At 34.2% G+C, this 14303-nt stretch overlaps 2 protein-coding genes across 2 annotated transcripts in view; both read right to left on the bottom strand.

Moving 5' to 3' along the window:
- LOC107287601 (vomeronasal type-2 receptor 26-like) overlaps positions 1-1888 on the bottom strand; it is a 10452-nt gene extending 8564 nt beyond the window's left edge. Inside the window, exons 1-2 of the mRNA XM_015816124.1 lie at positions 1601-1888; positions 83-898 (exon numbers count right to left, since the gene is read on the bottom strand). Coding sequence (XP_015671610.1) covers positions 83-898; positions 1601-1888 — 1104 coding nt within the window. The remainder of the gene's footprint in view (positions 1-82; positions 899-1600) is intronic.
- A 10741-nt stretch (positions 1889-12629) lies between these two features.
- Positions 12630-14303, bottom strand: part of LOC107287600 (vomeronasal type-2 receptor 26-like) — a 26837-nt gene continuing 25163 nt past the window's right edge. Inside the window, exon 6 of the mRNA XM_015816123.1 lies at positions 12630-13516. Within this exon, the coding sequence (XP_015671609.1) occupies positions 12630-13516 (887 nt within the window). The remainder of the gene's footprint in view (positions 13517-14303) is intronic.

Here is a 14303-nt window from a genome sequence, read left to right as displayed (position 1 = left end):
AGAGAGAGAGAGAGAGAGAGAGAGAGAGAGAGAGAGAGAGAGAGAATTGAATACACACACACATACACATTAAATTATTTACCTGCCATGGTTGAACATTCATATGCTTGCCTTGGAATTTGCTATAAAAGGTTCTTTGTTTCAATAGGTATACTGCATGTAAAGCATATGCTATAGCAAAAATAGTGTTGTAGACAGTGTAGCTCTCGCTAGACATATCCATCTCAAATAAATATGCAGGGAGCTGCTCCAGTTTCTCTTCTCTTCCACATATTTCACATACATGGAATATAGCTTCCCAGAAAGTGCAGAAGAACTCACGAACTGCTCCATTTGGATTCAAATTCTCAAGGAACTCCTTAAATCCTGGCACTGGACTTGTTTGAACTGAGAAAGAAAAGGAACCATGGAAAATATTTCTGCCATGCAGTTTTTTTTCAGGTGTTACACTGAAATACCATTGGACTGGCATGATCCAAATTTTTCCTAAATGTTCTTTGAACATTATTTCAATTTCTTCTAAATAATATATTAAAATATCAATTAATTCAGAGCCCATATTGAGAATAATTATACTGGCATCTGTTGAGTAAAGTGTTTTCATTGATTTTATAGTATTTTCAATATTTGTGTAACTGGCAGCAAGATATTTGTTTGTTGTTTGTCTTTTCAGGAAGGCAATACATATGTTATTTTGGACCAGTATGGGTGTCAGTTTCTGCACAAAGTTTTCTCCATCATCATCATCAGAAACAATAAGGCTAATCCATTTCCAGTGGAAGTTCAAGAGTAAATGGATTATCCCTCTATATAAAATAGATTCTCTGGGCACCATCCAATGTAAAGATGGAAAATCAGTTTTACTGCTTGATTCAGGCTGATATTCACCATAAGTCAGCTATTGGAGGGAAATAAAATATATTTTGAAGTGGGAAAAATGTTTTCAAATGATATGTTTTTTCTGAATATACAGTGCAGAATATAACACCATGTATATTTCCAAGTAAGGTAAATAAATGCTTCCTACAAATGTTGTATTTATTGTCAAACAAACACAATAGCAAACTATTCCTTTAGGCTTCTCTTCTTTTTTAAGTAATGTTAATGTGCTCAGTAAAAATTATAATTGCTATAGTAAAATAAATACAAACTAAAAAAGAGATAAAAATAGAACAAGAAAATTACATTTTATAGAAATAAATGCCAGAATTCATTAAGTATGTTTTAGACTTACTCTTACACAGCTGGGTAGGGTTGTAGATTCATTATTTTAAGCATTACAACCAGGAAACATACAAAAAAAGCCAAACCTACCAATGTAGGCATTGGCCAAATCTAAATCTCTTAGTGTCTCCATTTGTTCATTTAAACAAATGAAAAGTGGATACATATAACTTTCCCCATACAAAATATAATCCAGAAAAAGGAAATCCTATAATTACATTGTGTCTGACTTCTTTACATTTGATAAGTGAAAACGAATATAATAACATTACAATTACCTCTGCATTAAGAGAATTTAGTTAAGAACAAGAGAATCTGTCATAAAAGAGAACAAATGTTAAGATTCCATGCTGTTACTGCAGACACAAACACATACCTGTGGAATCTTGTAGATACTTAATATGGTGGCCATTTGGATGCTGTTTTCAACAGTAAAACATCCAATAACAGATAATACATGTTTCCGATCACATTTATAATTGGATGTTATCCTTTTTGTCGGGAACAATAGGTCCAGCATGGTCTCATATGTTGTCTTTGAACAAAAGAGATTGTCATATATATGAAAACCCAAAGTGATATTGGACAGGAGTTCTGGATTCTTATTAATTTCATCAATTGCAAAAATCAGGGCAAGGACATGTTGATAATGTTTTGTCTTCATGCTGCAAAAACAACATCATAGAATCAGAAACTGACATCAGAAAGAATATTTCATTGTTTCTAACCCACAGAAAAAAGGCTGCATTTTCCCCCAAGGAAAGAGAGATGTTCACAGTTCTGCTTGCTGGAATTAATAAACTTTGTGATAATTTATATGGCACCAACCCAACATCTTTAACCTCAAAATGCAGAATTCTCAACCACATCACAATGTTGTTTATAAATTTAGGAAGCTACAATTTTCATAAACTGGAAAATGATGAGAGAGTAGTTCTATTAACTAGGAGAAATAAGCATTGTTTAACTACAAATAATATTTATGCTGAGTTTATCCTTGATTTTACTTGGAGATTTGAAATGACATATCATTGCTTTATACTGTTGGGGTTGGTTTTTTTTTTTTTTTTTATCCATTTGCTGAAAGATATGTTTACCGAATGTTGAAAAATATTGGTATAAGTAAGAAAATAAAAGATGTGAAACATTCAGTGGTGATTTATTCTATAAGAATTATTATAAATATAAATACTTCATTTAGTTAAGGAGTCTACTTGTACAGTATCTGTTTTCCAGATCTGGATAAATTAATATTGTAGAATAATTCAGAGATATATAGCATATGCACCATATGAAAAGCCAGAGTCCTTTTTTGAATTAACATTATAGGAAGGCTCCAGACACTAAGCTACATATTCTTGAATTTAGACATGCTAGCAATGATATTGTAGCAGTTGCTATGTTATATAAATACACGTACAAAAGCACAGAACAGGGCTTATAGCTTTCCAGAAGAAGAATATATAAGCCCTGGAAAAATGCCAACTCAATTTCTATTGCGGTTCTTTTAGAGGATTTATAAGAGAATAAAGGGAAAGAGATAAAACTGATGGGCTCTTTCACAGTGGTCATTTTTTTAGTTAAAAAATAAACTCAATTAAAAAGAGAAAGCTTTTTTGTATAGAAATTGAAAAACAAAAGTCTTTTAGCACAACAGTATACACTGGCAGTGGAAAAAAATGACAATGAGTTATTCATAGATATATTACTAATAAAGCTATTTGGGAGTCCTAAGATTTTTAAACCAGCTGGGTAGTTGCTGCATAACCTTAATTCAAGTGTCTTTACTTAAGGTGTTGCTAGAAGAAACTGTTCCAAATTTAGTAGTTCAATCTATGATTCAGAAATATGTATGTATGTATGTAAGTATGTATGTATGTATGTATGTATGTATGTATGTATGTATGTATGTATGTATGTATGTATGTATGTCTGTCAGTCATGATAATTTCCGTCATACATAGTCAATGTATTATGTATTATATCAGGTTATTACATCTGGTGATAACCAGAAGAAGAGCTTCCTCTCTGGTGACTCCTTTTGTTTGGAACATCATACTTATGGAGAGTAGACTGGCCTCCATTTTAACAATCTTTCTGAAGGCCCTGAATATCTGGTTTTGCCAATGGGTCTGGGGAACCTAGAGTTTAATGGAACCCATCAAATAGTCTATCTAATGGATTGCAGACATTGGGTTGGGGGTGGAATTATAGTTTTTATTTTTGTAAGCTATATAAAATCACTGAGAGTGAGTGGACAGCCATATAATTTTGCTTAAATAAATAAAAAGAAACAAATAAATTAGTTTAAATTTATTATAATAGTTTTAATGCAAAAAGTAGTTGAAGCGAAAACTTACTTTAAAATGTGATATATCCTGTTTGGAATTTCAGTAAAATTATGGAAATAAAGTGCAGGATAGACTAGAGAAAAGATACCCCCGATTATTGTTTTTCCTGGTCTATACAGATTGTCCTGGATACTTGTAGAAAGACTACATTTTTTTCTTACTTCTTCACTTGTAGGAGGAGGGAGCAGCTGTAATAGCAGCAGTAGCAGACATTGGAAGTGCTTAAAGATGTCACAGTTACACAAGCTCATCTTTAGTCACATAAAATGCTATAATCTTCTTCATACATGACCACCAAATTAGTCAGAAGCCTCTATTGTCCATAACTCTGAATGTCAAATTATAGTTTCAGTACAAGGGGGAACAGAATTCATCTCTTATTATTTTTAGCCAAAATTGTTTTTTTCTGCAGATAAATGAATACCAGTGATTTCATTAATTATAGAGTAGAGTAGATAAACACCTCTCAGATGGCAAAAACAAAACAAAAAAACCCCATATGGGTTCTTGAGGAAGAAAAGAAAAAAAAATCTTATATCTCAAGTTCATTAGCCATATCCTTCTCAGTGGAATACTCCCTGAGAAACTGATTCAAATGAATGATTTTCAAACAGTTTTTTTTTAAAAAAAAAATATTCTTAACTCACTTTTATTATTCTTTTTTTATAAATAACTCAAGGTGCAAGATAGTACTGAGTTATAAATAACTCAAGGAAGCAAGATAGTACTGCTTCCTCTTCTATTTTCTGTACAACAACACAGTGAAATGGGTTGGGCTAAGAGTGTTACTGGCTCAGGGTCACCTGCATTTTGTTTAAAATAGTTGCTATACTCAGTGTCAGAGACATAACAACATTCAAAACATGCACACCAAAGCATAGTCTCTGACATACAATTGCCTAGAAGTTTGCCTTTTAATTGATTAATTAATTGAAACTATTAGCTTTTTAAAACTCAACATGACAAGAAATATGAAGTGTTCAAAACTTTTATTCCAATTCCATAGAACACTTTTGCATTAACTCACATTAACTCACATTAACTTTCCTTCTCTCTCTTACACCACACAATGATACCTTAGGTCAGCAATAGGCTATGCAGAGTCTGTATGCTCAACCAGAGCACAAGTCTTCAATTCCTTAAACTCCACACACACACAATCTTTTCTGAGGAAAGCTATAGCTGCTACAGATTTTTAAGATTAAACATTTGGAAAATGAGCACCCATCAATAATTAGTTATGAGTTATGAGCACCATTTTGTGTTCAGAGATGAACTATTATATAGACTAACTAAGTCGCAAAGTGGGCAGACTGAAACCAACAAGAAAAGCATATTGTTGAGTGGCCAGCTGTGACATCATGATGACACAGACACAGGGAAACAAGGGTCTGTTTCCCATGCCCAAATTCTACCTGCTGGATTAAAGGCGACAGGCCAAAGGGTGAATCCTTGTATATTGCAGGTCGGCAGTAGCCAAGCTGCTTGATCCAAGGAAGCCCCTGGGACTGGCAGGAAGAAAGGCTGACTGCACTCATGCTGCTAGCCAGAAGCTGTCCACTGAGAGAAATGACTACAACCAAGTGATAGCAAAACAGCTGATCTGGGTGAGATTATCTTCCTTATCTTTCTACAATTGAATAACCTGTTTTGGAAAAAGTTCCTGAAAGCAAGAAATCCCGAAAGCTAAAGGGAAGGAGAGAATATTTTTACTCCTCCCTCCTGAATAGAAGCGGCAGTTTAAGCCTCCGGGTGAAAATAAAGTAACTTATAACACTATTGTGGAGATAATTGAGTAGGACAGAAGAAGAATATTTTCGGGAGCTTTAATATTCATAAACTTTTCTTTTTACTTTTTTATTGGAAAGCATTGGACTGTAACTTTGTAAACTTTGTAAAGCTTGGTTGGAAAAATACAAAATGGACATCTAATGAGATCTAGTTGCAAAACTAAGAATTACATTTAGCCTTGCTTGCTAACCTTATCTAGATATTGTGGCTGGAGTGTCAGAACTTGGCTAAACACCCAGACACAGTTTACAGACTAAACTCTTTGATGTCTCTGAAATCTACAGTCCTGGAGATTGTGGCTGGAAAAAGAGAAAAATCTCTTTGGGTTGCTTTTCTCTACAGGATGGATTACAATTAAAAGTACAAATTGCTTTGAAGTCATCTGACTTCCTTGGATTATAAATACAGCTTGACTAGGAATTTTACAAGCTGTTTTGAGACAGAGAGAATGGCAAGAAATTACTACTAGCAAGATATTCTGGATTATAATTTTGGCAGATTGATAACACAGAACCTTGGAATAAATTCTACACTTTTTCTTTCCTTTTTTTCTTCTTCTTTATTTTTTTTTACCTCTTTTATTTGTTTGGAGCTCATTGGATTACATTTTTTTAATTTCAAATTGGAAAGGGACTATCAACTTTGAACTACTTGGTAGATTATGATTAAAATATTTGAGGGCAGGGAACAAAATGAGTGTCCCAATTTTAACTAGGTTGGCAAAAAGTACCCTCTGCCCCTTCCTCTGCTTCTGCAAGTCCATACTATCAGAGATCAATTGATACTATGCTTCAACAAGAAAAGGCTAACAACTTCCAGAAAGAGACACAAGTGACAGTACAAGCAATCCAAGAGGCAATAGCCACTCATATGACAGCTACAATGAAAAACCATGAGGAGATGAAAAATGACCTTGATAAAATGAACCAAAAAATTAATAATATGGACTCTCAATTTGAAAATTTTAAACAGATGGTCACAAAAAATGAACAAAGGATTTAAAAAATAGAAGATAAATCAACAGAGGTCGACCCAAAATTAGAAGAATTCAAAGATGAAAATCAGAAATTGATACAAATAAATGGAGAATTAGAGCAGGACTTTTCAACTGGTGGTACACATACCACTTGTGGACTTGGCCACATGGCAGGTGGTACGCAATTGTTAGCCAAGTGTAGCAGGGGAGGGGAATGAGCCAAAGCGAGCCAAGCCCGAGGGAGAGGCAGCTGCAGCTGCAGGACTGTCTGGGCTGGGCAGAAGCCCCAGGAGCTGGCAGGGCTCCAGCTGATTGGCTCCAGCTGATTGGTGCTTCCAGAAGCAGCTCAGAGCTGGAGGTGAACTGAAGAAAAAAGGGGGGAAGAGAAGAGAAGCTATAAAAGAACATGGTTTGGGTGGGGGAAGGAGAAAAAAGACAACAGGAAAGGTTTAATCCCTTTAAACAAATGTAATTAGTTTTACCCCCTTTAATTGAGTCTGTCTGTGGCTTTTAGAAAGTTTTCTTTGAAGGTAAACAGGCTTAATTTAAAGCTAAAGCTTTTTGCAATTGCCGGAGCCTTTCAGTCTAGAATTGCAACATTGTGACACGTGACACGCCTGAGGCAGCTTAAAGAGAGAAAAAAACGGAGTTTGTGTTTATTTTCTTGCTTTGCATTTAATTCCTGTGTCTTTAAGGGTACAGGAAAGGGATTGGGGGGAGCATTCTTACTATACTGTGGAAGAGCTCAGAAGGGCAAACCAGCTAGCTCAGGAGTCTACAAACTTAGCAACTTTAAGACCTGTGGACTTCAACTCCCAGAATTCCTCAACCAGCATGAGGGCTGAGGGATTCTGGGAGCTGAAGTCCACAAATCTTAAAAGTGCCAAGTTTGAAGACCCCTGAACTAGCGGATAGTGGTGCATATTAATAAACATGGATAAATTCATCATACATTTGTCAGTGCAAAGGGAACAGCAAAGGAACAGCCACCGAAGAAATTAAAACTGATACTTTTTTTTCAATGAATATAAATGGACTGAACTCCCCTTAAAAAGGAAAAAAAATACATGACTACAAAAATTAAAAATAGATATAATTTACCTCCAAGAAACACATATTAAGAGACAACACTACAAATTGTTAGAACAACTGAAAATTGGCAAACTCCATTTTGCATTAGTACAACAGAAGAAAAGAGGAATAGCTCTATATATTAAAGAAACAATGAACCCTAAAAAAATTTATGTGGATGAAGAGGGAAGAATATTAATGGTTGAAATAATGATGGACCAAAAACAGATACTGATGGTAGCAGTATGTGCACCAAATGATAAACAAGAAAAGTTTTATTAAAAATTATATATAAAAATATTAGAATTGGAATATCATTTTTTTGTATAATGGGAGACTTTAATGCAATAGTAGAGGAAACTTTGATAGACAAGATTTAGAAGAACCGGGTATTGATTTATCATGGTGGCCATATTTGCAAATTCAAATGAGATACGAAAAAGATGTTAAAACAACGGGATTTTACAAAGAACAGACAGAATTTGACCAGATACTGCTGAGAACAGATGAAAAATTGTTTAAAAAACTTTATAAACATTTGTTAAGCTTAAAGATGGAAGAGGAACAAGTAGAAGAAACAATGATAACATGGGCAAAGAACTTTGGATATGATATAGAATTAGAAAATTGGCAAAGTTTATGAGAAAGAAACTCTAAAATAATGAAAGTGGTGACCTATAAAGAAAACGTACACAAAATGTTTTATAGATGGCATTTAACATTGGTGAGATTAGCAAAAATGCTTAAAATATGTCTAGTAAATGTTGAAAATGTAAACAAAAACCAGGTACTTACTATCCTAAAACTAAAAGATTTTGGTCAAAAATACCCATATGGTTAGAGAAAATGATTAAAAAGACATAAAATTTAAGCCAGAATTGTTTTTGTTAGGCATAATAGTAGGAAACTATGAGAAAGAATGTATATACTTAATTTTACATGTATTAACTGCAGCAAGAATAGTATTTGCTCATTACTAGAAAAATGAAAATCTACCAATGGAGGAAGAATTAATTAAGAAAATTTTAGATTGTGCAGAAATGAACAGATTGACATTGAAGATAAAAGAGAAAGAAGATTCAGTATACTTTAGAATATGGGACAATTTTTATCAATGGCTAGAAAAGGAATGTAATATGTACTATGTAACATCAAATATGTATTAGTAAGAAGAATAAAAACAAATTATTTGGCAAAACATTCATCTTAATTATAGAAATTTTATCCAGTAAAGACAATTGCAATTTATACCATCTTAATAAGTCTTTTTAAACATTGTTCTAAAAATCACTTAGGTGTGACTCCTATTTGCCCTACACACCAATCAAGTCTTTTAAGAAATGTTTTTTTTTAACTTTAACTATTAATACTACTATGAATGTAAAAAAAATGAGATCAATAAACATTTTTCTTGTAGCCACAATTTATGCTATGATTGTGGCTACCACAAGGCTCTGTCTTAGGCCCAGTACTCTTCAATATCTTCATTAATGACTTAAGGGAATAGAAGGGGAACTCATAACATTTGCAGATGACACCAAGGAATATCCAACACTCCAGAAGACAAGCTTAGGATCTAAAAAGATCTTGACAAACTTGAACAATGGGCCCTATCCAACAAAATGAGTTTTAATGTGGAGAAAAGCAAAATTTTACCTTTAGGCAGGAAGAACCAAAAGTTTAAGTACAGATTAGGCAAGACCTGGCTTAAAAACAGCAACTATGAGAGGGACCTTTGAGTCCTAATGTACGATCACTTGACTATGAGCCAGTAGTGTGCAACAGCAGCTAAAAAAGCTAATACAATCCTGGGTTGTATAAAGAGGCATAGAATCAAGATCACACAAAGTATTAGTACTGCTTTATAAAACCCTAGTAAGACCACACCTGAAATACTGCAACCAATTTTGGTCACCATACTACAAAAAAGAAGTTGAGACCTTGGAAAAAGTTCAGAGAAGAGCAACTAAAAGGCCTGGAGATTAAAACATATGAAGAATGGCTGCAGGACTTGGGTTTGGCTAGTCTAAAGAAAAGAAGAAATAGGGGTGACATGATAGCAGTATTCCAGTATTTGAGGGGCTGCCACAAAGAAGATTACCTGAAGGGTGACTTCCAAAACAATAGCAAGAATCATTAGAGACTAGAGAATATAATTTTAAAAATATTTTAATTTTTAAGCTTATCAGCCAGCATCATGTAAAGAGCATAAATCCCAACTCATAAGATTATCTAATTTTATAGGCTTAGTCCATTAATAACCCCATAGGAATTAATGGTAAGTAAATTGGTTAAATTAATGGTAATTAAGATTTCATGTTAATTTGAATGGGAGGATAGGTGCTAAAATTTTAGTCCATGATAAAAGTGTAATGATTTTGTGCCTTTTTCAACTCTATTCAGGAATTCCAAGTATAAAATGAATGGTGAAAATCATGTTGATAAGATATTTGTTTTTGTTTGGATTGTTCCAGAAGATTTAATCCATCTTTGAAATTGTAACAAAAATCTAGGTATGGTTGTACTTGACTTAGCAGTATTTCATTTTTCATATTTTTCTTGATTTGTTTTTTTCCTGTTTTGAAGATGGGAACCACATCAGATCGTTTCCAATCCTCTGGTAGATTCCTGGTGCTCCAGAATTTTTTTAAAGATATAGTACAATGGTTCTGAGATAACATCTGCCAACTCCTTCAGAACTCTGGGATGTAATCCATCAGCTCCCAGTGATTTACTGTATATTCATCACGGTCAGACAGGTGTTCTCTTATCATTTTCTTGCTTATTTTAATTTTTATTAAATTAATAAATTTAATAATTTATTCTGAAGGAGCTGGCAGATATTATCTCACAACCATTGTACCATATCTTTAAAAAAATTCTGGAGCACCAGGAATCTACCAGAGGATTGGAAACGATCTGATGTGGTTCCCATCTTCAAAACAGGGAAACAAAACAGACGCAGGAAACTACAGATCAAGCTGCTGGGAAGATATTGGAAAACATAACTAAAAAAAGAACATCTAGAAACAAATAAAGTTATAATTAGCAGCCAGCACAGGTTTGCTAAAAACAGATCATGCCAAAACAATATTATTTCATTCTTTGACCAGGTTACTAAATTAGTAGACCAGGGAAATGCTGTGGACATAGTATACTAGACTTCAGAAAGGCATTCAGCAAAGTAGATAACCTACTTCTTGATACATTAAAAAAATGTGGGATATACAGCATCACTACCAGATGGATTTGTAACTGGCTGACAAACCATACTCAATTAGTAGTCCTTAATGGTACTACGTCTACATTAAGGAAAGTAAGTAATGGGGTACCACAAGGTTCTGTCTTAAGCCCAGTACTCTTCAATATCTTCATAAATGATTTAGATGAGGAAATAGAAGGGGAATTCATCAAATCTGCAGATGACACTAAGCTGGCAGGAAAAGCCAACACCCTAGAAGACAAGCTTAAGATCCAAAAAGATCTTGATCGATAACATGGAATTTAATGTGGAGAAAAGCAAGGTTTTATACCTAGGCAGGAAAAACCAAAGTCACAAATACAGAGTCACTGAAACCTGGCTCAAAAACAATAACTGTGAGAGAGTTGTTGGAATCCTAGTGAATGATAACTTAAACACGGGCCAGCAATGTGCAGCAGCAGCCCAAAAAGCTAATAAAATCCTTGGTTCTTTAAACAGAGGCACAGAATCAAAATCATGTGAAGTATTAGTACTGCTTTATAAAGTCTTAATAAGGCCACACCTAGAATACTGCACCCAGTTTTGGTCATCACCTTACAAAAACGATGTTGAGACTTTGGAAAAAGTGCAAAAAGAGCAACTAAGATGATTAAAAGTCTGAAGACCAAAACATATGAAGAACAGTTGCAGAAATTGGGTATGGCCAGTCTAGAGAAAAGAAGGATTAGAGGTGACATGATAGCAGTATTTGGGGACCTGCCACAAAAAGGAGGGGGTCCACTTATTTTCCAAAGCAGAAGAAAGCAAGACAAGAAACAATGGATGAAAATTAATCAAGGAGAGAAGCCACCTGGAATTAAGGAGAGGACAATTAATAGTGAGGACAATTAACCAGTGGAACAGCTTGTCTTCAAACATTGTGGGTGCTTCATCATTCGAGGTTTTTAAGAAGAGACTGGATAGCCACTCTTCCAGCTCTATTATGATTGATTGACTGATTTAATCCCATCTCTGGTTGTAAAGTTCAAATTGACCTGATGAAAATCCCCCATTACAATAAAAGCACCATCTGAGTAAATGGTTTGGACATCACTGATGCCATGATAGTGAACATTCAGGGCTTCATCTCTGTTTGCAGAGGTAGCATATATATAGCTGTAATAATAATAATAATAATAATAATAATAATAATAATAATAATAATAATAATAATAATAATAATAATAATAACAACAACAACAACAACAACAACAACAACAACAACACATTCCCTATGCAGATAGAGGGGTCTTCATTTGATAGTCAAAAACTCCACATCAGAGGAGCACAGACTTGAGAGCCCCTTGGCATTATTACACCAGATGTTATTATTACACCAGCTGTCAAAAACAGACAATCCCTCCTTGAGATTTGTCACTATACATTATGCTACTTGTTAATGAAATAATTTTCTGATATGAAAATACAAAAGAAACTGAATGATTGAATTAAAAAAAGTAAAATAAACACATCACATCTTCATATTTATTTCTTATTTCTATTATCAAGTTTCTTCCATTTTCTTCTATAACATGGATTGATGTTTCATAAATTTCCTATAACAGGAAAAACTTTTTGTCCAAAATAAAATTCTAGGAATTGGTAAAATTGTATAATCATTTTTTAATAAATTGTGTCTATCAAACTGCAGCAATTATTATTATTTACTAGCTAACATGAATTTACAGATCCTAAGTTAAATAAAAGGACATATGAAAAAGAAAGAAATGAACTGAAGTTTTCCTTTTTTCTTTTCTTTTTTTTGAAAATATTTTATTAGGTTTTATAAAGTTAGAGGGAAGGAAGGGTCAACATAGGGAATGGGATTCGGGGTAGGGTTCGAGGAAAAGGTTGGGGTGGGGATAAGTACAACAATGGGGTTACCCCAAAAAGCATTTCACGCTTTAGCAAGCAAACTGTCATCTGGATACAAGTTTTCAACAGGGCTAATATAATGGTTTAATTGAAACTTTTTTCAATGAACTTTTTTGGTATTGAGATCAGGCCTGAAAATAATGATATAACATTTGGGGAAGAAGATGCATGTCAAAAGACCAGTATTGGAAGCCAAGATAGCAAATATCTCCACAATCACAATCTTCTTCCCCTTGATGCTCAGATAAACTGGAATAAAGGAGATCCAAACACTGCAAAAGACCAGCATGCTAAAGGTGATAAACTTGGCTTCATTGAAAGTGTCTGGTAAATTGCGGGCTAGGAAAGCTACAATAAAGCTGATGATGGCCAAAAAGGCTAAATAGCCCAGAACATAATAGAACATGTTGATGGAGCCTTCACTGCATTCTGTTTCCATTTGCCCAGTTGGTGAATCCAGGTTAACATCTGGAAATGGAGGGGAGATCAGCCACCTAGCAGCACAAATTGCTCCTTCAACGAGGGAGCAAGAAATGACAATGGAATTTGCCACTTTTTGTCCTAGCCATTTTGCTATCCTGTTTCCTGGTTCTGTAGCCATGAAAGCCAGAACAACAATGATTGTTTTTGCCAACACACAAGAAACCGCAATGGAAAAAATTATGCCAAAAGCTGTTATCTGAAGGAGGCAGGACACTTTAGTAGGTTTGCCAATAAAAAGCAAGGAACAAAGGTAAGATAGAAGTAAGGAGACAAGAAGAACCCAACTGAGATTCCGATTGTTAGCTCGAACAATGGGTGTGTTCCAGTTTTTTATAAAAACTAATATCACAAAGCATGTGATAAAGGCAAAGGATATAGCAAAAGAAGCCAAAGCAACTCCAATTGGTTCATGATAAGAAAGGAAAGTTAAAATCTTTGGGATACACTGATCTTGATTGCTGTTTGGATATTGATCCTGGGGACACAGAATACAATGAGCAGCATCTGAAATGAGAAAACAGATATTGCTGAGTCAGAAATTCCTTTCTAAATGTACTGATTACATTACTCAATTTGCTATCAAAGGAAAATCTCCAAAATAGATGATAAAAATTTAGAATAGGAAAAATTATCTAGTCAAAACTCAGAAGATACCAGCAATTTAAATATCTTCCTTTGAGGATGATGAAGGTTTATCCATATACATTTGGAGACTTTTTAAAATCTGGGTGCTAGGAGAAGCAATACATTTCACAAAGTAATTGTCAGATCCACTATACTATACTAATACTAATCACTATATTAATCACAACAGGTACCCAACCCAATTGTTATCCATGAAATTAAAAAAAATCTAACCCCTGTAGTGACATTTGGATGCAAACTTATATTTGTAATTCACAAACAGTGGATGCAAATATTTGAATCACAGACTTTGGGTCATGATGCACTTATTTTCCCCCACTTACTCCTTTCCCCCACCACTGCAGACATTTAAAATAAAGTATAGTTGCTATCATCATCACTATCAGCTATTCAGTCATGTCCAATCCTTGGCCATTCTGTGGATCAGCACTCTCCATGCTCCTCTATTTTATTTATTTATTTATTTATTATTCCAATTTGTATCCCGCCCTTCTCCCGAAGGACTCAGGGCGGCTCACAACATTATTAAAAACAAAGAGAGACCCACACACCCCACCGAATAAAACCAAATTAAAACCAATATTTTAGTGTTGTGATAATTAAAATTTCTAAAAAACCCAATTTAAAAATCCTCCCTAGGCCAGGC

Source organism: Protobothrops mucrosquamatus, unplaced genomic scaffold (assembly GCF_001527695.2).
Source record: "Protobothrops mucrosquamatus isolate PMUCROS unplaced genomic scaffold, P.Mucros_1.0 scaffold400, whole genome shotgun sequence".
NCBI classification, from domain to species: Eukaryota; Metazoa; Chordata; class Lepidosauria; order Squamata; family Viperidae; genus Protobothrops; species Protobothrops mucrosquamatus.
Note: the sequence above shows the minus strand (reverse complement) of the source record. Positions and strands in the feature narration are given on the sequence as shown.